The following is a 25,410-nucleotide window of genomic DNA, read 5'->3' as shown; positions in this document are numbered from 1 at the left end:
GGCCTAAAGCCTAAAAGCCTGCCTTATAAGCTTGAAAATTACACGTGACAATGAACCCTAAAAAAGCTGAATAAAATCACGTGCTTTTAATGGTTTGTAGTAAATTGATTGACAGAGCCGGCTGGCCACATGTACATAACATGTGCTGTTTTGCAGTGTTCTTACATCCTCCGTTATTTTCAAATTCATCCATGCTTAGAGAGCGTACATTGCTGTTCATATTGAAATTGCTTTAGTTATAATTTGCACTTGGAGTATTTATACATTCTGTTTTCAATTCTTTTCTTCAAATCCTTTTTCTTTGTCTTGCTTGGATCCTAAATCAGCAGCTTCCATTCAAAAAGAATCAAATTTAGTTTCCACAATTCACGAAAACAAAATTCATTACTTGAACTCTCCATCGTTTGCTCTTCATCATTCCTTGTTTTTTCTTGAACACCATGCAATCATCAAAGGCAACACGATATCATCGTCAATATTTTCACTTGTGCGTGGATCTATTTCTGCTTCAAGGTTCGATGCGTCTACTAGTGCCTTTTCATCGACCCAAATTTCGAAGCCTTCAATGGTTTACATGTTTAATAGAGCTGTTCTGACTTGATGTACTGCGGATCAAATCCAACCACGGCAGTACAACAAGTCAACAGATGAACTGAATAGAAAGGAAGAGTCAGAGTGTACTAGGGATGTAACGATGGAAAAAAGTGAAAGAGGGGAGAATACCTTTTTTTCGCCATGACTACCATGACGATGATTGCACTGATTTTCCCCTTCCTTTTTTCTCACAGTACGCTGCTCATAGTGAGATCGCTTTCGTCTGAAAAGCGGAACGGAAAGCGACTTGCATCATATGTCAACCCGATTTTCCGTGCTGAGGGCTTGGTACTTGTTGCGACGCAGCGTATCGCAACGCATTGCGTGACGCAAGCTGGTACCTGTTCGCTGCGTTCTGCATAGATATGTCAAACACATCTGACAAAGAAAAACGTAAACAAACATAAATAAAACAGATAATGGTTTGGTTTAGATAAACGGAGTGATAGATTTCTTTACTGATTGCTGCTAAATAAACCATTAAATTAAATTGTTTGAAACATCACTAATTGAAATAAAGGTAATTTATTATATCTACTCATAAAGAGTTACGAGACAAACTGTATCAAGACAGTAAACTTGGTGTAGTACGGTAGTTACAGCGTCTGGTCCTTCAAACGACAATACGGCCAGTACAAGTCGAAAAAGTAAACGTCGAACGTTTACACCATTATCGCTTTTATCGGAAGTTGGTTGAAACCAGTAGACTGAAAATAGATTTACATAACATCTCGCAAATGAGGTTCGCTGTAAAATCCCGTTTCTACTGGAAATTTGCACTAAAATCATGTCCTCTGCTAACTTAACTGCTAATGTAACTGCAAATTAACATACTTTTTTTTTTCTTTTTAAGGATGTTCGACGAGATTATCTGTAGCATTGTTGCAGAACCTAACCTGGTACTTCAGTATTTTCTTGCAAAACGACGTCGATCTAATGCCAGTATTAAGCAAATTTATGCCGACAGGACGAAGTATGGAGAGTTCCATACTCTATTCAACCAGCTTCTGGAAGATGAAGTTTCTTTTTTTCAATATATGAGGATGCCTAAAGAAACATTCTTTTACATTCTCAATAAAATTGCCCCAAGCTTAGCGAAAAAGAAGCGGAATATTCAACATATTTCTTTAGAAGAACGGTTGATGGTCACATTAAGGTAAATTATTTACTGAGTATTATATTTTGATGCGGAGTTTACTATTAAAATGATTCCAATCTTATTTATAATCTTTCCTGTATTGAATTCCAATCTGTTGATATGTTCATGATGACGTTATTCACATTAATTGTACAGTATATCTTATTTTATTTACTTTTGCTATAATTTTTGAACGTATTTAATTATTCATTAAGTAACATGGCGTCATGAACAACTTTCATGATGCTTTCTTTTACCTGTAGCTGTACATGTAAAGGTAAAGCATCTACAGGTTCAATCAAACTATTAAAAAATAAATAATTTGATGATGTTTTCGGCCGCGTTTCGATAAGGGCTTTTAATGTTTCCTGCTTTGACCGTTCTACCTCAAGAAGCTCCTCTAGCAACGGATCCTGCGTTTGTTTTCTTTTTTTTGGACGGCGCACGGCTGTTTGTCGCAGTTCTTGATGATTCGGAATCGAAGATAGAATATGATTCATCCTCATCTAGATGTTCAACCTCGTTATTGTTGTAGTCGTATTCTAAGTATTCCTCATTGACAGGATCTGTAATATAAAAAAATGAAACGCTTCAATAATAACATCAATAAAATAATGAATAATAGAGTATTACCTTTGCGGATAGGAACATTCCCCTCTCGAGGCCTAGACGCATAACAATCCTTCAAGAAGGACATAACTTGAAAATATTTCCAACCTACATGTTTATAACCCGATCCTGAAGGCTGATTCATATCATTTAACTTCCTCGAATATGTGTCACGTAGAGATCTCCACCGCTTTTTTACTTCATTTTCTGAAAATTGATATCACAAAAAATAATTTATTATTTTTACCATACTTTTTAATTTTAGATTCTTATCTACTGGAACAAATTTTCGGGCTCTGTCATTTGATTTTAGGATCTGTCATAATGCAATAGCTAAAATAGTGTATGAAACTTGCGATGCTATTTGGAAGATGATGAAAGACGAATTCATGCCGGTACCAACAACTGAAAAATTTCAACAAATTAGCAGAGAGTTTTGGCAAAAATACAATTTTCCCAACATCGTCGGATGCATCGATTGCAAGCATGTGATGATCAAAGCACCGGCTAATAGTGGATCAGATTACTTTAACTACAAAAAGTACTTTTCTTTGCATCTACAAGCTGTCGCTGATGCACATGGAAAATTTATATTTATCGATGTAGGTGAATATGGACGACGTAGTGACAGTGGGGTGTTTAATAGCTCGTCATTGTACCAAGCAATAGAGAATGGAGAGCTAAATATCCCTCCAGCGAAACCACTTCCAGGGTCAATTGAACCTATGCCATACGTTTTATTAGGGGACCAAGGATACCCTTTAAAAACATATTTGCTCAGACCCTATCCATTTAATAATTTATCGGCAGAGCAAATTAGGTTTAATTTTATGCATGCAAGAGCGAGGCGGATTATTGAGTGTGCTTTTGGCATACTAGTTACGAGATGGCGGTGTCTAATGACGGAGCTTCAAATGACTCCTGATCATGTAACAATTATTGTACAAGCATGCTGTTTGCTGCATAATATTTGCTCAAATTTAAAAAAACCACGCAAAATCCTACGATGGACAAATCCAACTGGTATTACCGTAAACAGAAATAGTCATAATCATCCCTCACGCGATGCTTACAGGGTTTCCCACGATTTATTGGTCAGTTCCCATGATTTATTGGTGCGTTCCCACGATTTTTTGGTCGTATCCTATAGATTTTTGGTTCGTTCCCATATTTTATTGATATTTTCCAATTGGATATCAATACAATTGGACCAACAAATTCTGGGAAACGACCAAAAAATCGTGGGAACGCACCAAAAAAATATGGGAACCCACCAAAAATTGATGGGAACCAACCAATAAATCGTGGGAAACCCTGTATAGGGTGAGGGAGATTTTCAAAAATTATTTCTTTGAAAACGGTGTTTAAAATTCACCTTAAATTGGATATGTACGTAGATTCAAGTAAACCTATAACAGAAAATAAGTACGAACAATAAAAGCATTGAATTTCCCCCCATAGTCACAGTTCATTCACAACTCTACAATGCAAATTTAAGAAGCTTTTAATTAAATTTTACTGGTGTAGGCTGGATGCTGGATTCCGGCGTTCATTCCATATCCTAAAAAAGCAGGTAAATAGTAAGCACCTATCCCAATGGTTAAAGAAGAGAATATACCTTTATTGTACTGGTACTCAAATGTACATTTGAGACACAGGCAAATCTTTCAAGAAAAAAATCCTCTGACGAAATGGAGGATCCGATACATCAATATGCTACACTGGGTATTCAAAATCAAACACTTATTCGAAATTCACATCGCAATCCGACTGCTCTTTCTACTTAACGATGCATTTTTACCTTAAATTAGAGTACTGTGTTTTATCCTTTTTTACTTCCCTTCAAGAAAGAAGAGAGAAAACAAAATTCGAGTAGGAGGCACTTCTCTGGTCTTGATCTACGGTCTACGAAGTCAGAGTCGTTTCTCGGGACAGGTATGCAAGCATCCTAACACCGATAAATATCTGCCTTGGTGGCATCACACCAACGCCAGTATCCGCTTCAAAGATTTTAGTAAGCGACAGCAGTGGATAAATTAGAAGTGTCCGATTTCGAACACCCATGAAACAACCATTTGCATTGTCGCTTCGAATGTCAGCCCGCGTCATACCATCGCGAGTCATCGGTGGTATAGTGTCCGAAGACCAACGCGAAACCCGCAGCCAATTGCACAGTCAGTATAGTTACATGATAGTTTGGGATTCAATACACAACGGAGGCTCGCTCGGCTACCGATGACCAGCGTTGAAGTAACAGAACGGCACCGTCACCAGAGCGGGTCATGAGCTTTAAGGCAATCTCGATGTTGATAAGTGTTGCCCCGTTTGACTCGTTTGCTGGCGTTGATTTTAAACCGGCTTCAAGGACTGGGGAAGTGTTGGCTCAAAATACTTGGGACATCGAAAAGTCCGGACCCGGTGCGATTCCAGACACTCTTGCACTACATCAAGATCACCTTGCGACTGCGACGCAGGAAAAGCTCACTATGCAATGTTTCACTATGCCCAAATTCGTAACAACTTAAATATTTTCAGATGTAACAGCACAAAAATGAGAAATACATTTTATGAGTTAATGTATTGTTCTATTTCCATTTAAGATGTACTTTTATGTAAATAATTCTAAGGTTCATGACAGTTGATTTGACGATCTGTAACATGCTTACCAGTGGAGTTCAATACAGCCGCAATTGATTTCCATGCTTGTTGTCTCATATATTGATTTTTATATTCTTTATGGCTACTGGCCCACAAACACTTATTTTGCTCTACCAGTGTTATTAATTTTTCTTCATCCATCCTGTACGGCTTTCAACTCAATTTTCCAATCAAAACATTATCTCCCTCCAAAAATGATGACATTAGTTTGACAGACGCATCACGACGTGCGTCGAAATAGAAATTTTTCTACTTTGACGCTGCGTCGTGCGTCGTTAACGCATGCGTCTGTCAAATCCCATACATTTTGGCAAAATCGCAACGCATTGCGTCGCAACAAGTACCGCTCTCTGAAATTGTCATCCGGGATCTGACGGCAGCTGACAGAAGCATTTTGCCAAACAATTTGGAGCCGCTCCAGAAAATACGTTAATTTTCCATGTTTTTTAGTTAAATCGGAGGAGAAAAGTTTTGTCAAACGTAGATACACATGTCTTGCACGCATTGCATCCATTTTTGCAATAGAAAACGATGGAAAAACTACTTAATTTTGAGATCCGGCAGGTCCATTCCCTTGATGACCAAAAAAAGCTTCCACCAGCCGCCACCAGATGCGCTAGTGAAAATCAAAATTACGCTTGCGAGTACGATCAATGTAGCCCGGCCTTTATAACAGTTTCCAACATTCTCCCCTCCAGTGCGACAAAGTTAGCTCTCTTTCTAACCACCGAACTAGACCACGTTAACTGTTGTCACACTCCTATTCTGACTGTCAGCTAATGTTTGTTCACCTTCCGCAAAATAAACGTGGTTACTCGTGTAGCTGAACAAAAAAGACGGATTACCATTCATCTCGATATTGTTGTGTGCCTAAACCGATCAAAACTGTTTCTACACATAAGTGGATCGCATACTACACACATGAATTTGTTCGCTGCGGACAATCTTTTTGTAACGGCGCCTCTCACTTTACCTAGCGAATTAGCTATCAGCGCAGTACGGAGAACCGTGCGCTCCCCGCTTCTGTACCTCACACCTCTCCTCTGTACGCAATGATTCAATCGCTCACAGCTTCTGCAACCGGACCGCACACACATACTCGCAGAGTACCACGATACGCACGGATGATTTGGCATGAGTATCCTGACGTCCTATTATCTGCTGCTGAAATTAAATTAAGTTTTTGTTTCAGCCGTACATACCGCCACAAGCCGTTCATTTTTCCATGAGGTAGTCCAATGTTGCACTGCAGCAGGAAACATTTAGTGGCAAGATCCCTCACGATCGACCAGACCGGATCCCTTCTCGACGACACAGAAGACTCCATCCTCCCAATCTCTCTGGATTCCGGGATAGAAATTCTGTTCCTTGACGAACGTGGGACATGGTTCGAGCCGTCGCGCGAGTATGTCTCCCCTCCAGTGCTTCGTTCTCCTTGCTGCAGCTCCTCAGGCCATGGTTTCATGCTCAGTCGTGGCATGACTTCTTCGAGCTCGATTGCAACGCAGGGTTCGAAGTAAGCACCTGACTCCGATGGTTCTAAAGCTTCGCTTTCCTCGATCAATTCCTGTCTTTCAAAGGTGGCCCCACCGCCACTTGTAGCATCTTTCAACCCCGCAGGACGCAGCCAGAAACGGTGATGAGCCTCGATGTACGTGTCTTCTAAGACAGTGTTTGTGTGCAATGTCGCGTTGATAGTATTAGTGAATGATTTTAGATTGTGTGTGTTGTGGATCACTGCGCGGTTATGACGTTTATCAGGGCATGTGTGTGTAGTTGTGTCGCCACTGACGTGCGTCCGATTCGCATCACCATTGCGGTCGAGGTCAATACACGGCGGGGAAGGGGTTTGACCCCGGAACATGTCCCCGTGCGGCTCGTGATGCCCGTAGCCAAATTGATCAGGATACGGTGCGCCCGAACGATCTGTTGCCCGGCACCGTTCCTCATCCTTTTCAAGCTCACGGATATCATTTAACTCACGCTCTAGTTGCTTTATTCGTTGCTGTCTTTTGTGTGATTCGCGGATCTTACGCTGGGTCTCAGCGTTTTGCAGACGCAACGCTTCCGCTTGCGTAAATTGAAGCACCAATTCCCGATAGACACGATACGCTACGTCCCGATAGTTGGAAAAGGTCTCACCTACGTTGCCGGTAGTCATTACTGCAGCCCTGGAGTCATGGATCCAATCTGTCGCGATGTGGTCCCGCACCTGCATTCTTGGTGTCGCGTCACGGCCCGTGACGCACCTGCTCGTGCCCGCCTCACGCGAAGATTCTGCTAAAGCTTCACACATTACGAGCGAGCCAAAAGACGTTGTGAAGGAACTATTGCGTCCTGCCGTCCGACTCGCTACGGGAATGTTTGCTTTCTCCCGTTCCACTCCGTGTAAATACTGCATGAAATCCATGGTGTTTGCACTACTCGACCTAGTGAACGTTTTCCTTTTTATCACGCGCGCGATTCAACACTAACGGTACTTCGGTGGCTTCCGATATTTTTCGTTTCGCGATTTAGTTTTAAGCGTCGATGTGTTCCAAACTAATTTTTTGGAATGTTAGAAACTGGCGCTCTAACCAAAAAAGAGAGAACAAAGTGAATTTGTTAGGTAAGCACTGAGGGTGCACCAAAAAATTAGTTTTTTTCTTTATTCTCTGTTATCTTCGCTCTTGGGTGTTTTTATCGCAATTGATCGTTTCCGCGGTTTTTCTGCCTTTTTAACTGCTTGCGCACACACAAAACATCGCCTTAGCTGACAGTTTGTTGGAACCTTACAACAGTTTCCAACAACAGCACTAACATCAAACTCCACGCCTCGGACCACGCAATGAATATTTTTTCTCATTATTTCTCTCTAACTATACCTTCAATGTAACACAAAACATCAACGCTAGTATAAAAAAAGAACATCATAACGGCGTGTTTGTCGCTCGAAGTAGATTTGTTATAATTTGGTAATTTAAAAATAATCGCTTTTTGACGATCACAAACAGATTACACTCCACTTTTGGAAGTTAGTGTATAAAACAAGGGTGTTTAAACAACGAGACCACGACATGTCAAACGAGTGATCGTACCGTTTCGTGAATATATTTCATATTGCAGCAAAAGGGTCGCCGATGTTCCGATGGATTGTGTGGTGTGTATTCAACAGATTCAAGGTGTATCACATTAATCCTAATCGAAAATGTGTCACCATTCTTCGTGCAATAGGTTCCTGGTCGTGGCAAACGTAGCAAGCAGTTTCGCTGAGCTTGAAATGATTTGCTCAGTCATGTGCTACATTTTTAACTTCAAAACGAAAGGAGATTCGTTTGCGTTTCAACACATTCCTGATTTTGTGCATGTTCTGAACATGGAAAATGTGCGGATGAAGCATGTCGATCGGTGGACCCTGGAACAACTGCCACCTTATGTAGATAAACTAAAAATAGCAGGCTCGATAAAGCTGAAAAGAATTAGTGTTCCGAATGCGTTACGCAACCTACAAATAATGCACTCCAATTTGAGAAGGATCGATATAGCTCCCAATAGCTCATTAAACCATCTAAGTTGTTTAGGATGTGATGTGACGAAAGTTCCGCTGGACATTCGAAACGCACCACTACTAAACATGTTGAAACTGTATGAGTGTAAATTAAGTGAGATTGATTTGGCAGTGTTTTGTGATAACTCACATTTAACATATCTGTTTTTATATTTCAATACCATACGCTACATTGTGAACACGTCCAAAAGGAATTGCAGTTTTTACAATGCACTCAGCGAAATAATATTATCGAAAAATATGCTAACAACAGTGAACATGGAGCTGTTCAATGTGTTTGTCAATTTGAAACAGGTGGATTTACAAATGAATAGAATCACAACGCTATCGGGTCGGTTGGTTCTTCGTTCTTTCGAAATTCTTCCGCTGTTTACAAACCAGCTCGGCCATATTGACCTGTGTGGTTGGGATGTGCCATCATTGAAAAAGATGTTATTTACTGTAAACTTTCTTACGACAGTGCCGAAATGCATCAACAACTGGACGAGCACTTCACATCTCGATTTAAGCTATAATGAGTTTACCAATTTCAGTATCGAAAGTGTAGCGGGAATGGACAATCTGGAGTCAATAGACTTAGAATGCAACAAGCTAACCACAATAATGATGAACAGTGTGTACTTTCCTCCAAAATTAAGCTCGCTTCGTATTAGTCGAAATTATCTCACATCGTTAGATTTGTCGTTCATACCGGTACGATCGTTACAAGTATCAGTGGAATATAATTTAATCTCAAGTTTTGATATGAACAACAGCTCACCAAACTTGACACGCATGCACATGAAAGGAAATCCAATTGACTGTTATTGGGAAACGCGTTTGGAACAATTGTACGGTGAATGCACTAGGAATGAGTCATTTTTTATTTTGCGTGACAAAGAGATGAAAAGATGCGTCAACAATAGGTTCATTGCAAACTATTAAATATCTTTACATGGGTCTGTTTGAATATCTCCTTTTTATTATGATCATTTGTATTGTGTTATATGTGTATTATGGCATGAACTATGGGATTATGGTATTGGTATTAAGATCAGACAACTCTTGAAGGCTAGATGTACTTACATGTACTGGGATTAGATGAATATTATAAATGAATTATAGAATGAATTATAGCATGTACGGATGAACTCAAACGGACAACTGAATAAACATTAGCAAAGTGATGGTTCAGCCGACGTTAATTCTCAACTTCCCAAAATTTCACGATTTTCCTCCCATTTTCACAACCGGTGCTGCTTCTCCTTATTATCATATGATAGGGTTTTTGGAGTTGTTGAAAGCAAGTTATTCAGAAGTGTTCAACAGCAGTCGCTATTCATCTTGCATAATTTCACATCCATGTGTGCTGGAGCAAACATTTTCGAAATTGCTGTTCATAAAGCTCTACTACAAAAATGCAGGTCAGTTATGTCATTTAACAAACATGGTTTTGTTCCCCAGCGCTCTACTACTTCAAACCTGTTAAATTTTATGACATCACGTGTGCGCTCTTTTGAATGTCGGATTCAAGTTGATACGCTTTATACCGATCTTAAAGCGGCCTTTGATAGTGTTAACCATAAACTACTTGCCTTGAAGCTTCTGCACAAAGGGTTTTCTCAGCATACAGTATCATGGATAAGTTCGTATCTCGAAAATAGGCGTTACAGAGACAAAATCAAGAACACTAATTCTGCAGAATTTATTAGCTCTTCCGATGTCCCGCAAGGCAGTAATTTAGGAGCTCTTCTATTTATTATATCTTGAGCAGACTACATCTTAGAGAGATTCTTCTTCTATTTGGCGTAACGTCCTACGCGGACATGCCGCCCCTTAGAGAGATTTCACTGTACATATACAGGGAATTTCGTCATAACGGGTACTTCGGGGAACGAGTTTTTCAGATAAAGCCCGCGTTACAGCCCCAACGAAATTGAACGTATAGTTTTGAGTTTTTCTGCTATATTTCATAAAATTTTTATCAGAAAAACATAAAAACAAATTTATCAGATAAGGGACCCGACATTTGCTTCTCAGTTCTGTTCTAGTTTAGAATTCCTCATACAATGTCTCGCTTGACACTTCAGAAAGGCCTATATTCGTATGACCGTTTGGGGCCTCCACTCATGTTAATCCGCCACTACTTGCATTATAGTTCAGTTTTCTCGAGCAACCAGGAGTTTAGGCTTTAGGTATTTAAAGAGTTAAACAAATATGTTTTGGAAGATAAAAGCTCTACAAAGCAATTATTATCAACAAGAAACTATCTTTATCCTGTAACAAAAGGTCCTTCATTGGACTTTAGTATTAAGCTTAACATAGTAGAAAATTGTAAAAAAATATCGTGTTTTTCGAAAGAATAACCACTTATATGTATAAAGCTTAATTGTTTTCAATCATGATGGAAGAGTTGTTCTCAATATTCTGCTAAGTGTAGTGAAAATCCTATCCTGCTTTACCATCAATTATGTAAGTCACCACAGTCCTAAACCATTCGATTGATTTATTCCCAAGCTTTCTGCAATATGAATATCAAACGACCCATAACTCAGTCGACGAGATTCATTTAGTAAATCCTGTAAATGCTTTTGCCGCATTGGTTAATTTCTTCGTCGCGCAAAAGAACGCTTAAACCATTCATAATACATTCACCGTACAATTGTTCCAAACGCGTTGACCACGAACAGTCAATTGGATTTCCTCTGATGATAAGCCGTCTTATATTTGGCGGCCAGTTGTTCGTATCGAAACTTGAGATTAAATTATATGCCACTGATACTTTTAACCATTCGACCGGAATGAACGACAAATTTAAAGATGTTAGATAATTCTTACCAATTGCAAGGTTATTTAACTTTGGAGGAAAGTGCACACTGTTCAACATTATTTCGGTTAGCTTGTTGCATTTTAATTCTATATACTCCAGATTGTTCATTGTCGCTAAACTTTCAATACTGAAGTAAGAAAACTCATTAAAGCTAAAAAAGAGTTGTGTAACGTTCGTCCAATTGTTGATGCATTCCGGTAGTCTCGTAAGGTGGTTTGCGGAAAATGAAACTATATTCATTGATGGTACGTCCCAATCACACAGTTCTAAATGGCTCAGCTTGTTCATACTCATCGCAAGAACTTCTAAAGAGCGATGAGACAACCGACCCGATAGCGTTGTGATTCTATTCATTTGTAAATCCACCTGTTTCAAATTGATAAACAGATTGAACAGCTCCACGTTTACTGTGGTGAGCATATTTCTAGATAATGTTATTACAATGAGTGCATTGTAGAAACTGCAATTCCTTTTCGATGTGTTCACAACGTAACGTATCTTATTGCTGTCAAAAAAAAGTTTAGTTAAGTTATAGTGATCACAAAACACTGCCAAATCAATCTCATTTAATTTAGTCTGTAGCACTTTCAAACTACTCAGATGTGGTGCTTTTTGAATGTCCAGTGGAATCTTCATTAGTTCATTTTTAGAAACAGCTAATTCGCCTAATGCACTGTTGGCAGCAATATCGACGCTTTTAAGATTGGAGTTTTTCACATAAAGAACGATCAATGCTTTCGAAACACTAACTCGTTGAAGCCTTTTGGAGTTTACTATCTTTACAGTATGCACATAAGGTGGCAGTTGTCCCAGGGTCCACCGATCAACGTGTTTCATCCGCACGTTATTTATGTTCAGTACACGTACATGGGCAGGGATGTGTCGCAACGCGAATGAATTTCCTTTCGATTTGAAGTTAAGCATGTAGCACTCGGAATTGCAAGACATTTCAAACTTGCAACGTTTGAAGCTGCTCGCAACGTTTGTAACGACCAGTAGCCTGTTGCATGACACGATTTTTTTCAATTAGAATTAATGCGATACATAATGAATGCTGAAAACACACCACATAACCCTTTGGAATATCGGTGGCGCTGTTGAGTATGAAAGTATGAAAGATAGAAACACAACGAACACTTGCTTTACGTGGTATGGTATCTTAGTACCGAGTTTTATACGAAAATTCCTAAAAGGAAAGTTCTCTTTGTGTGATCATCAAAAGGCAATTACTTGCGAATTTTTGAGTCACAAAGCAAATTGTCTTTGAATGCTTCCATTTTTGCGGTTTTCCGTTTTTGATTACATTTGATTTTGTTTGCAACATTGCATTATTGTTATTCATTTTAAATCAAAACACCTCATTTTTACACAAAAAAAAAAAAAAAACAAATATGCTAATGCTATTCGACACCGTGCAAATTGATTTGGAGCTAAATTTATTGCTGGTTTTCCATACAATCCCTCGATGGATGGACCACAAAGTATAAGCACGATTTAAAAAAAAGCAAGCGAAAATAAAAATTTGTTACAGAAACTGAAGCCAACACAAATTTGGGACTGCAAAATATTTCTTTGGTAGTCCCAATTTTCTTATTTCCTTATAATTTGTTTTCACATAAGTTTTTTATCAAAATTGAATTACTTACAAAAATTGAATCATTCGTTATGATGCATGAGAACTGGCCACACAAAATCATTGAGAACAAGTCTGTGCTGAACTTCATGAGAGGCTTCAGATCAAAAGTGTGGTCATTAGAGTATGATTAATTTTTAATATGATTTTTTTTTTTGTTCGAAAATAATCTAGCATATTAATTGTTGATCTAATTGAAGCATCTAGAGTTGATGAAGTTGAAATTGGTATCATCTATGTCGATCGAGTAGGCAGATTCGAGCGATTTTCTCCCCACAGCTCAAGCTGTCGGAAACACGAAAATTCAAACATTAAATGATTTACGACTGCTAATCAATTACAAATTTAATAATTACAAATGGAGACTGCAATTATATACACAAGTGATTATAACACAATATTTTCATGTTACTTCACTCCCGAAACGATACAAGCTTCGAATGCTTACAGGGTTTCCCACGATTTATTGGTTGGTTCCCATCAATTTTTGGTGGGTTCCCATATTTTTTTGGTGCGTTCCCACGATTTTTTGGTCGTTTCCCAGAATTTGTTGGTCCAATTGTATTGATATCCAATTGGAAAATACCAATAAAATATGGGAACGAACCAAAAATCTATAGGATACGACCAAAAAATCGTGGGAACGCACCAATAAATCATGGGAACTGACCAATAAATCGTGGGAAACCCTGTATTGATCCGCCATTGGACCCCTCCAGTGCACATTGGACAAACGCCTGTATAAAAATCGAAAAACCAACTTCATCGCAGGTTTACACCATAATCATTTTCTTGAAATAGATACTTCAACTTAGTTGAAACCAAAATATTTCACGTTTTTATCTTAAACTTACTGAGATATAGGCCATCAAAGTGTAAACTTTGGGTTTTTTGTCCCAACTTTGAGCTATTTTTCGACCGAACATAAACCATCATATTTTAGTATATGATGGTTAGATTTTGATAATCAGTGTGTCGTTGGAAAGGGTTTTTGTCATACTTTGATGTTATGTCCTAATATTTTGCAAAAACTTGTTTTTAAAGTTCATAAATGATTAAAAACCAAACATCACTGCTGAATTTTTGGATATTTTTATTTTGGAGATTGATTTTTTTAATGATTCGACTCGATTTCACTCGTGAGTCGTATATCATTGGAAACATCAACAATTTTCCTACGCATTGTCGTTAAAATTAGCTGCGACCATCTGCGACCCCGAAAATTATTAAACTTTTTCTTGAAAATAGCGCGAGCGATTTTGACGTGTTGTTGTATGAGCCATACACCACCAGTATCCAACTATCTGTCATAAACGGGCATTTGAAACAAACAGGCAGAAAACAAAGCTGAAGAGAGGAAAAACAGGTTAAAAAAAGTAGTAAGATAGGAATCGGCTCTTTTCCAAACAAACCATGAAAAACACAACTTTTTTAGTGCGTAATACTTTAAAAATTCGTTTTTAGTCAGAAACTTATTCCGCCTTCGTTTTAATTCCTAACAATTATTATTGATACTGTTAACTGATACGCAATAATGCAATGTTGTGAGCGATAATTATTAAGTTTTAATCGCTGTCTTGCCGATTTTAGTATAGGACTACCCTGTATAGTAAGAGCAATTGTATTGAATGAAGATAAATTGCAATAGCACGAGGAATTGATTTTCATCCCGGCGTTTGTATGGCGGTTGCCCACTGTGCAGTGGTAATCCTCGGCGGACACCATTAGACAAATAGGCGAAGTCGAATACGATCTCTGCTCGCTCACTCTCTACTCCTTGGGCTTCTCCTCTTGAGTTGGCTTCGATCTGGTCTCCTGTGCTTGAGACCAGGGAGTGTCGGCGACTGCTTCAGAGGGTGCAACGAAAAGCCCCAATTCAGGGTGGCACGGACATTCCGCACCCTCAGGAATGAGACGGCCACCTTGCTAGCTGGGCTCACCCCGATCTGCCAACTCGTCAGAGAAGATGCTCGGGTCCACCCGTTGGTCGGATCCACTTGCCCAACTGGGCGGAAACGTGCGAGGAAATCCGGGCAGCGGAGAGGCTGAAAACCATCACGGATTGGCAGGAGCAGTGGCATATCGACGCAGCCAACGCCGCGCAGGCCATGGAAGATTACGCCGATGAAGTCGCCGACTTGGAGGCTCCTCGTGTCGAAGTGCGGCGCGCCCGCAACGAAAGACGAAACGCCAACCGGCGGGCAGCGAGAGCGCGTCTATCGGAGGAGAGGCGTAGAGATCGCCCACCGACCCCGCCAGCCTTACTTACCACGGCTGCGAGTTGCGGATATGCGGGAGAGGAGGCGGAGGGCAACTGAATGTGATTCGAAGACGCGTGTCATTCGACGAATCGGGCATTCGAAGTCTGAAGTCCGAAGCCCGCCCTTGCCAGTGCCGCGTGAAGAGGTAGCGCCCGCCGCGGATGCCATGGTAGGTGGTTTTGACGCGGCACAGGAGGCAGCAGCAGTCGAGGCAGAAGTAGCCTCCCGTTAGCTGGCCTCACTAGCACATCGTACGGCCGAAACGTCAGCACAGGAGGTCCCTGTCGGGAAATTACAGAAAGACTCGGCCAACGGGGCCGTTTGCCGTTTGAAAAAAGGAACAAATGTGAATTAACTACTGAATCGAGAAAGGTGCCTTGTGCACGGCTGGTAGAGGCTATTCAGCGGAAACACTCTCGCGGGAAAATGTGTAGGGGTAGGTGAGGGTTCATATACGTAATTTTTAATGAATTCGAAAAAAACGATTGATTCCCGTGCCGGTAATCATTGCACGCAAAGCACTGATGATGTTTTACAATAATTAAATCAACTTCCACCAACGTTAGGCTGTGAAGTAGTTTTTCTGTGTGGAGACTAATACTTACACAGGTATTTCGGGTCAGATTTCAATGTGTGTGATAGTGTCCAATATCTGTTGCTGCTGTCCCAGTAAAACTATCATATATGTTCACTTTTTATTTTAATTTACTGACGTCGTATAACGGTCAGTATGATATCAGATAGCAGACGCTGTTTGACTCGAGAAAAACACAAATCGCAAAGAAAATGTCTCACTACACACACGTGTACTAGCGCAGCTCTATGCCGATAGGAACAGTACAGTGGGGTGAATCAGAGTAGACCGCGACGTTATAAAGGGGCGGTCCCGTGGCTCACCTTAAAAACATGCCCGTTGTGGGTTCAAGCCTGGAATGGTCCGTGTACTCCCTGTACTGACTGGACTATACACTGCGTGTAGCACTGAATAAATCTCGAAAGCCGGTACAGGTCGGCATGTAAGACGTTACGCCAAGAAGAAGAATAAGATAAGTTTGTGCATTGCGTCGTACGTATAGAAGGAAGTTTTATTGATTGCCCTCAAAATAGATACAGTCAGTCCAAAATGTATTTGTCCAGCTGAATATTTCACAGAAAAAGACGAATTATGGCCGCAATACGTATCAATACACACGTTTTGCTAAAAAATAAGCATTTAAATAGTGCAATTTAAATTTGGAGGCAGGAGCCGGTCTCGTAGTACAGTTGTCAACTCGTACGACTTAACAACATGCCCGTCATGGGTTCAATCCCCAAATAGACCGCGCCGCCATACGTAGGACTGACTATCCTGCTATGGGGGGAAATCTATTAGTCACTGAAAACCAAGCCCACAAGTGGGTACAGGCAGGCCTTGACCGACATCGGTTGTTGAGCCAAAGAAGAAGAAGAAGAAATAGTGCAATAGCAACCAAAGTACATAAAAAACTAAAAAAAGTCGTTTGATGGGCGCGCAAAAAGTATTCGTCCATCTAGCTTTTTAATTATTTACAGTGGACAAACACTACGTACACGTGAATTAAATTTATTATTATCAATCTGCTGGTGACTTCCTTCTAAATTAATGCATTTCTGTTGTTTCAATTGCACTTCAAGCAGTCAGAGAGCCACTAAAGGCGGGGGAGTTAAATGATTGAAGCATGATGGCGAAAATCGTATTTTTAACTTATGCATAACCTATCCTATCTATTTTTGAAGGTTACAAAATGTGAGGTAGGCCTCGTTTCTTCATTTGATCAGAGTTTGGCCATTTTTCTGATACTAATTGTGTAACAAACTGCCATGTAAGCAGCCATATTTGACGGTTAATCTAACGATAGAAGCGGTTTAATGCCCAAAAAATCAAATTTTACCAAGGAATAAGTGCATTTTGTGATGGCCAATAAGATCAGGGAAAGAGATGGGTCACATTTGGTTGATGGGTCATGCTGCATTTCATCGTAGCAGGTCATGTAATAGCTTGAATGAGTGAGTAGTTACAATCATGTTTTGCTTGAATAATACCATACACAGAAAGTGGCCAAATCTGTTAAGGTGCATCAAATAATTCAGGAATTTATTTCAAATTAGGCTCTACTAACATATTAAAACATGTTTAAATCGCCAAGGTCATATGGCCGACGTCTACCATAGTGAAAACAGTCTACTAAGATGCAACATCAAAATCTCGTGTAACGGTAGCATCATGAAGTCATGATACAAGGGCTCAGTGAGGTAAGGTGAGCTAGAAAAATGATTCAAAATGATAGGAGCCGAGATGGTGAAACATATTAATGCAGTTTTTATGTACTTTGAGTCCCAGTTCTGAGAAATTTTACTTAAAATGTATCACATGTTTCAAGAACAGTCGAGCTGGGGAATATACAGGGCATTGTCATTTGCCCGAAACTCCAAACCAGCTGAAACTAAACTGATGAAAATGATTTAGTAGACTTTCAATATGATATCAGATGCCTTTTTTTCAATGGAACTTGGCCACGTAGTCCGGAAATGCAATATTTCTACCAGAGAATAATTAGAACAAGTCTTGTAGGATGAGTGTATCAAAAATACGCCTTTTTAAAGGTTCAAATGAGTTCTTCCGTTGTGCAAGTAGTCACCAATAGTCATAAATGCAATAAGAAACAAGATCAGGACATTTTTTGATTCCATAACGTTTGTTTTCATACGCATATTACGCCAAAAGTCTGATAGACGAATACTTTTTGCGCACCAATCAAATGACTTTTTTTAATTTTTTAAATAATTTAGCTGTTATTGCACTATTTTTATGCTTATTTTTAGCAGTACGTGTGTATTGATAGTCCCTTTATCAAACCCCATTATTACTTTTACCACCCCTTTGCCTATTGCGGCCATAATTTGCCTTATTCTGCAAGATATTCAGCTAGACGAATACTTTTTGGACTGACTATATTTAGATTCGTAATGATTGAACATTTTGGTGCAGTGTTATAGTAGTTGCTTGATGGAGATCCAAATTTACAACGGTAATTTGCGTCGTGAACAATAACAATAATAATAAAAAATAAAGCGTTGAATAATGATATTTACGCTGGAAACTGATTCAAAAAACCCTGTATGACATGAGCAGTAAAAATAAAAATGACAAATTGAAATTACCAAACTGTATTTGAATAACAATGCAGAATAAATTGCTTCTCGAAAACTCAGACTGAAAATGTAGTAATACAAATTTTCCGTTACCTTCATTTTCGGGTTTTTGTCGTTCGAAGTAGATTGGTGACAGCAAAATTTGAAATTAATCGCTTTTTGATGACCACAAAAAAAAACAGTTTCATTTTACTAGTTTGTGCATAAAACTCGGTGCAACGAGCCCATACAATGTCAAACGAGTGATCGTACAGCTTCGCGAATATATTTCATTTTTTGGTTAAAGTGATCCGATGTTCAGATGGATTGTGTGGTGTGTATTCAACCGATTCAAGGTGTATCACATATATTCTAATAGAAAAACGTGTCGTCATTTCATCCTGCAATAGGTTACTGATCGTTGCAAACGTTGCAAGCAGTCTCGCTAGACTGGAGATGTATTGCTTTATTGAGTGCTTCATTTCTAACTTCAAATCGAAAGAAGATACATTTGCATTTCAACACATCGCAGACTATGCGCATGTCGTCAACATGAATAATGTGCGGATGAAACGCGTTCATCAGCGGATCCTGGAACAACTGCCTCCCTTTGTAGATACTGTAAAGATAGCACGCTCCGGGAAACTGAAATGGATCAGTGTTCCACAATCATTGCGCAGCCTAGAGATCAAATTCACCGGTTTGAGAAGGATCGATATAGCGCCCAACAGCTCATTAAACACTTTAAACATTATCGGTAGTGATCTGGGGAAAGTTCCGCTCGCTATTAAGAATGCACCAATGTTGAAATTGCTGGGACTACACTCCTGTAAATTCAATGCGATTGATTTGGCAACATTTTGTGATTACCCTTATTTAAGTGAGCTTTTTTTAGAAAGCAATCAAATACGGTACGTTGTGAACACGTCGAAAAGGAACTGCAGCATCTACAAAGCTCTTACTACGTTGACGCTAACGGGAAATATGCTTACAACAGTAAACATGGAGCTGTTCAATGTGTTTGTCAATATGGTGGTATTGAGTTTAAACCAGAATAGAATTACCACGTTATCAGGTCGGCTAGTTCATCGCACCATGGGAATATTTTCCGTATATACAAATATGCTCGAACATGTAGACCTGTGTGGTTGGGATGTGCCATCAATGAAGAACGTTTTTTTTGCAGGAAATCGTCTAACGACGCTGCCGGAATGCATCAACAACTGGACGAGTGTTTCAAAGCTCCAGTTGAGCTGTAATCAGATGGTCAAATTTAGTATCGAAAGTGTAGCGGGAATGAATAATCTGGAAAGTATAGTCTTAGAATGCAACAAGCTAACCGAAATAATGTTGAACAGTGTGCACTTTCCTCCAAAATTAAGGTTGCTTATAATTAGTCGAAATTATCTCACATCGTTAGATTTGTCATTCATTCCGGTTCGATCGTTACAAGTATCAGTGGAATATAATTTAATCTCAACTGTTGATGCGAGCAACACCTCGCCAAACGTAACACGCCTATACATGGTTGGAAATCAGATTGACTGTACATGGGAATCACGTTTGGAACAATTGTACGCTGAATGCACTAGAAACGATTCAATTACTCTTTTCCATAAACAATCGTTAACAATATGCGGCAACGGCACAAACAAAATCATTTATGTTTAAATGTTGCCGATTGTTTGAGCTCTTCAATGTTTGGTGTTCTTTGTGCGCACCGTTTGGGAATATAATCCTGGAAATAGTTTAGTAGTATGCTGAATGTTGTTATTGAGGTCCTTTCCGTTTTAAGTTCGTAGGCTGAAATTTCAGCCTGTCAGCTGTTTGCATTTTATAGCAGTTTTCGAGCAGCTATCTAAGTGTGTATAACATACAGGTGGACTTATCCCAAGGTGTATGAATTTAGAAGGCTGATTTTTATCGCTTTTGCTTCTGAATGAAGATTTTAAGAGTGTTTTATGTAGGGGAAGGTAGGTAAAGACGGACACGTTAAGGGTAATGGTAAAAATCTAGGGATATATAAGTGCAACGACCATGAAAATGTGCATACATTATCTTACACTCATTTTTTATCAGAAAATGTGTTAAAACTTTTAAGTTTCCATCGATTTTTGCGTTTTTTTCATGAATGAAAAACATGTTTTTTTCGTGCAGTTTTGAAATGTTCGGGTAAGACGGACACCTGATATGGGAAAGATGGACACCATGAAGGGTAAGATGGACACCTGTAGAAAAGGTTAGAAAGTGAATAGTTTTACAGTATCTCCCTATACAAAACGAAGTAAGAGGTGACGCTCACGTTACGCTCACGTTACGCTCATAGGTGACGCTTGCTCACTATAGAAACTATGTGTACGAAAAAGTTACTCACTATAGAACAGTGTTGCTAACCAAATATGGGTGCTTGGATGATTTTTATTTCATAAAGGGGATGCCTTTCCTCGAGGCAACAAGCAATGGTAGATTGATTGAATCATTGAGGTATTCAAATCGAAAGACATCATTGTTTTCTTCTACCAACGTGTTGTATAAAAAATTATCAAATTATTCCCAGTGATTCTAAATAAATCTGTGGTAAAGATTCTACCTCGCTCCATTTTATCTTGCGTAGTAGTATAGTTCAAAACGTTTAAATAAAAAGACTTGCTTCGAACTATTATGCACTTGCTTCGAACCATCATCCAAGTGCAGTCAAATGCTTTCTTGAAAGGATTGCAAAATCGTACGCTATGAACGTTTAACAATTGCAATTTTTCATGCTGGGTACAATGCAATAGTGAAACCATCGGAGCTGCATAACTAGGGCTAAGTAAACAACTTTAAAACATGCATATAACAAGTTTATATTTCCCATGGATCGGGCCTTCATACGCGTAATGGGACAATAATATACACGGAATAAAGACATTCCTGGGTCATGGGGTTTTTTTTAATCATGTGCTCAGATGAAGCAACAAAGTTGAATGAAGTTAGTTTAATTGTTTTTATTCGGATTTAGCACTCCTGGATATCCATGGCTGCTTAGTACACAAATAGTCTTGCAGAAGATGGGGCACGGGTCAATAATAAGTGACAGTGAGCCCTGTGGATGGAAGACTCGGATCCATATGCCATATGAACATGTAATAGTAGCTATTCCATAAGTTCAAAATGACTAAATTAAATTTTCGTATGTCCTATATGGTTGTAAAGATGGGCAATGATAGCGGAATAGTCGAACATTTGGTTTGCCATAAAAACCGTTGTCGGCCAAGGCCTTCCTGCGCCACACCGATTATTTTAGTGATTTTTTGATAACCCATAGCATGATAATAGTCAGTCATACTAGAAATTAAACCCATGATTGGAATGTTAAGTCGTACGAGTTGACGACTGTACCACGAGTCCAGCCGATACTCAAACATACTATAAAAGAAAGTGGACCACGATTGCTAATGTAATGGAAACACTAACATTTGTAAATAAGACAAAAATATGGAAGGGCTATAAACCGGGATAAGAATTGGAAACCTGTGCCAAAATAGTAACACGGTCATAAAAAGTATCAGTAAAAAGACATCAAAAGAGAGCAGACTTGCTTATCTACATGTTTGGATGAAAACATTTAAACGAGCCCTGCAGTCAGTATACACGTCTTAGGTTCTGTTGCGAAACTCTGTAACCGGGCCAAATTAACTAGTTTTAACAAATTCTGTCGCTTTGCACGTCCTGGTACGTTTATAAACCAATTCTTGGTCTATTGCAACGGCGATTCATTCAGCCATGAATTTAGGAATTGTAAACGGCGCTTGTAATATATCGTAGAATGCAGCATCTAAAGCATTATTGACATATCGCGCAGCTAACGTTGCTCCAGCTTACAGAACAACAGTCTAGAACTTCCTTTTCGGAAATTACTCCGCAAAAAGTCCACGACCCCAGTATTTATGAGAGACTTGTTAATAGTTTAATCCATTTTCCACCATGGTAAAAATCAACATTTGATTTTTGTAATCCCATAGAATTTATCATCTATTCCTGAACAATGTCGTATAAATGCCTCATCTTTTTATTGCTTAAAGTTGTCCAAGTCTTGAGAAGATATTGGATTTCGTGAAGCGCCTCATCAGCGTCGAGCGAGTAATAGCATAACGAATGGCTACTATTTTGACCGGTGATTAATTTCTCGCTTATTTCAATACTTTCTCTAGTTACTGATTGATTTATAGCATCGGAATACCCTTATTTAAGGTATTTGAAGAAATATATTCATCACCAATTGATATAAGAAGTAAAAAAATCAATAAATCCGGTGTCCATCTTTCCCTACAACAAGGTGTCCGTCTTTCCCGCTTTGGTGTCAGAATGTTCAAACCACCAGAAAACAATATTTTGAATTGCTTTTATCCTCGTTCTTTCGCCAGTTTTTTCATTAATGATCACGACAACCCATTCATGAAATAAAACTTCCGGAAATATAAACAATACAAGTTGTAGAGCTTAAGATCGGCAGTATTCAAATTAGATCTAAAAGGGTGCACATGATTTAAAATTTGTTTTGTTCGTGGATTTAACCAATTTTATATATGTTATGCCAAAAATGTTCTCAAATGTGTTGTTTTACCTTCAGTTTGGATTCTACATTGTTGAATTACTCGAAAATTACCTTTAACATGCATTTTTGAGAAGTGTCCATCTTACCCGCAGTGTCCGTCTTTACCTACCTTCCCCTATTCGTCAAGCCTCCAGAGAGCATGTTTGAACAAAAAAATTTACCCATCCCTTCAAAAAGTGATATTCCAATTTGGTTGTAAAAAGATCACCTGGACTACATACACTTTGATTCTGGATTCCATCACAAGATCTATTTAATGCACCTTGGGATAAATGTAAACACTACCTTGTTTTGCCATTTTTCGAGTAGGTATTCGAATTTAATTCTTCCACGGAAAAGAATTAGACTCCTTATTCGAGGTACTATAAAGAAAAATATTTCAAGCAACAATGGAGAGTTTTTTTTTTTTGAAAAAATAAAAATCATATTCGAAAGTATGCCACAGACAGCTCTGTGTGTTTATTTCCAACGAATAAATGAAAGAAATAGAATGGAAGTATTTGTTACATACTTTGTTTTCGTCACTTGACAAAGCAATTGTCATGTAATGGCTTTTTGATGATCAAAAAAACAACAATTATTTCTTCTTCTTTTTCTTCCATTTTTGTATAAAACTCTCTGCAATGGGTCTATGTCAACGTAAAACTAGTGGATGGTGGTGAGAGTAATACTTTTATTCTTCATATTTCATCAACAGTGTCATCGATGTTCCGATGGGTAGTGTGGTGTGTTTTTAATACATTTAAAGAGTATCGCGTTGATTGTAATTGGAAACAAAACGTGTCGTTACTCTTCATGCAATAGGTTACTGATCGTTGCAAACGCCGCAAGCAGTATTGCTGGACTTCAAATGATCTGCTATGCCGAGTGCCACATTTCTAACTTCAAAACAGGAGGAGACGCGTTCGCGTTTCAACACATATCCAGCTTCATTCATGTACTGAATATGGATAATGTGCAGATGATGCAGGTTGATCGGTGGATCCTTGAACAACTGCCACCTTATGTGCACACTCTAAAGATAGTAAACTCCAAAAAGCTTCAACGTGTTAGTGTTTCGAATGCATTGGGCAGCCTACATATAAAAACGACTAATCTGAAAAGGATCGACATAGCTGCTAACAGTTCATTAAACATATTAGCTATTTCTGGTAGTGATCTGATGCAAGTTCCACGCGACATTAAAAATGCCCCAATGCTATCTAATTTGAGATTGCAAGAGAGTAAAATAAGTGAGATTGATTTGGCAGCATTTTGTGATCACTCAAATTTAAGTGAAATTTTTCTTGATGGGAATAAGATACGTTACGTTGTGAACACGTCGAAAAGAAACTGCAGCATCTACGGATCCTTGACTGGGATACAGCTGTCAAACAATTTGCTTACCACAGTAAACATGGAGCTGTTCAATGTGTTTGTCAGCTTGAGACAGTTGGATATACAAATGAATAGAATTACAACGCTATCGGGACGGTTGGCACATCGCTCATTGGAAGTTCTTGCGATGAATGAAAACAAGCTCGGACATGTAGACCTGTGCGGTTGGGATGCACCATCAATGAATATAGTTTCATTTACCGCAAACCACCTTGCGACGCTGCCGGAATGCATAACCAATTGGACGAGCGTTTCACAGCTCATTTTAAGCTTTAATGAGTTTACCAATTTCAGTATCGAAAGTGTAGCGAGAATGAACAATCTGGTGTCAATAGACTTAGAATGCAACAAGCTAACCGAAATAATGTTGGACAGTGTGCACTTTCCTCCAAAATTAAGGTTGCTTATAATTAGTCGAAATTATCTCACATCGTTAGATTTGTCGTTCATACCGGTACGATCGTTACAAGAATCAGTGGCATATAATTTAATCTCAAGTTTCGATGCGAGCAGCGCCTCGCCAAATGTAACACGTCTAAGAATGAAAGGGAATCAGATTGACTGTTCATGGGAATCATGCTTGGAACGATTGTACGGCGAATGCATTAGAAATGAATCAATTATTAAATTGCGCGACGAAAATACGAAAAGATGCGACGACCACATGACTAGGCAATATTATGTATAAATGGGACTGTAGGGTACTGCTCGACAGCAGCTTATAAAAAGATCGCTCAGCTCGGTCGGTGTAAACAAGGTGCATAAGTTTCTTGTCCTATATGCGTCTTAATATAAAAAAGTGAATAAACGTTCTCTTGCATTATGATTCTCAACCGCGTAAGTCATCATTCGAAAGCTCATCCATAACCTCGCGCACATGCCTGTGCGCCATACTGTCACCTCACCTTGTCACCTCACCTCTCAGGACCCTTATGGGAGTCGTTCTTGTGAACGGTCTAGAAGGACTTTTCGGGCTGAGCCCGATTACTGATACTATGCACGTGTTTCGTTTGTCGCGACAGATCTTTTGAGGTAAA

At 39.1% G+C, this 25,410-nt stretch overlaps 1 protein-coding gene across 1 annotated transcript; it reads left to right on the top strand.

The window, feature by feature from the left end:
* The first annotated feature begins 1,141 nt into the window (after positions 1-1,141).
* Positions 1,142-15,306, top strand: LOC120901219 (putative nuclease HARBI1). Its single transcript, XM_040308923.1, has 3 exons — positions 1,142-1,750; positions 2,607-3,417; positions 14,950-15,306. The coding sequence occupies exons 1-3, from the start codon at positions 1,449-1,451 to the stop codon at positions 15,304-15,306; spliced, it is 1,470 nt and encodes a 489-aa protein (XP_040164857.1). The 5' UTR covers positions 1,142-1,448.
* Positions 15,307-25,410: the final 10,104 nt, after the last annotated feature.

Source organism: Anopheles arabiensis, chromosome 3 (assembly GCF_016920715.1).
Source record: "Anopheles arabiensis isolate DONGOLA chromosome 3, AaraD3, whole genome shotgun sequence".
In the NCBI taxonomy this organism is placed as follows: domain Eukaryota; kingdom Metazoa; phylum Arthropoda; class Insecta; order Diptera; family Culicidae; genus Anopheles; species Anopheles arabiensis.
The sequence above is the reverse complement of the archived record's forward strand: the minus strand, read 5'-3'. Positions and strand labels throughout refer to the sequence as shown.

Coding starts and splice junctions, on each gene's coding strand:
- LOC120901219 (XM_040308923.1), top strand. CDS start 1,449: ATGTTCGACGAGATTATCTGTAGCATTGTTGCAGAACCTAACCTGGTA. Junction 1,751..2,606: donor CGGTTGATGGTCACATTAAG/GTAAATTATTTA, acceptor TTTTAATTTTAG/ATTCTTATCTACTGGAACAA. Junction 3,418..14,949: donor CCTCACGCGATGCTTACAGG/GTTTCCCACGAT, acceptor CCAACTCGTCAG/AGAAGATGCTCGGGTCCACC.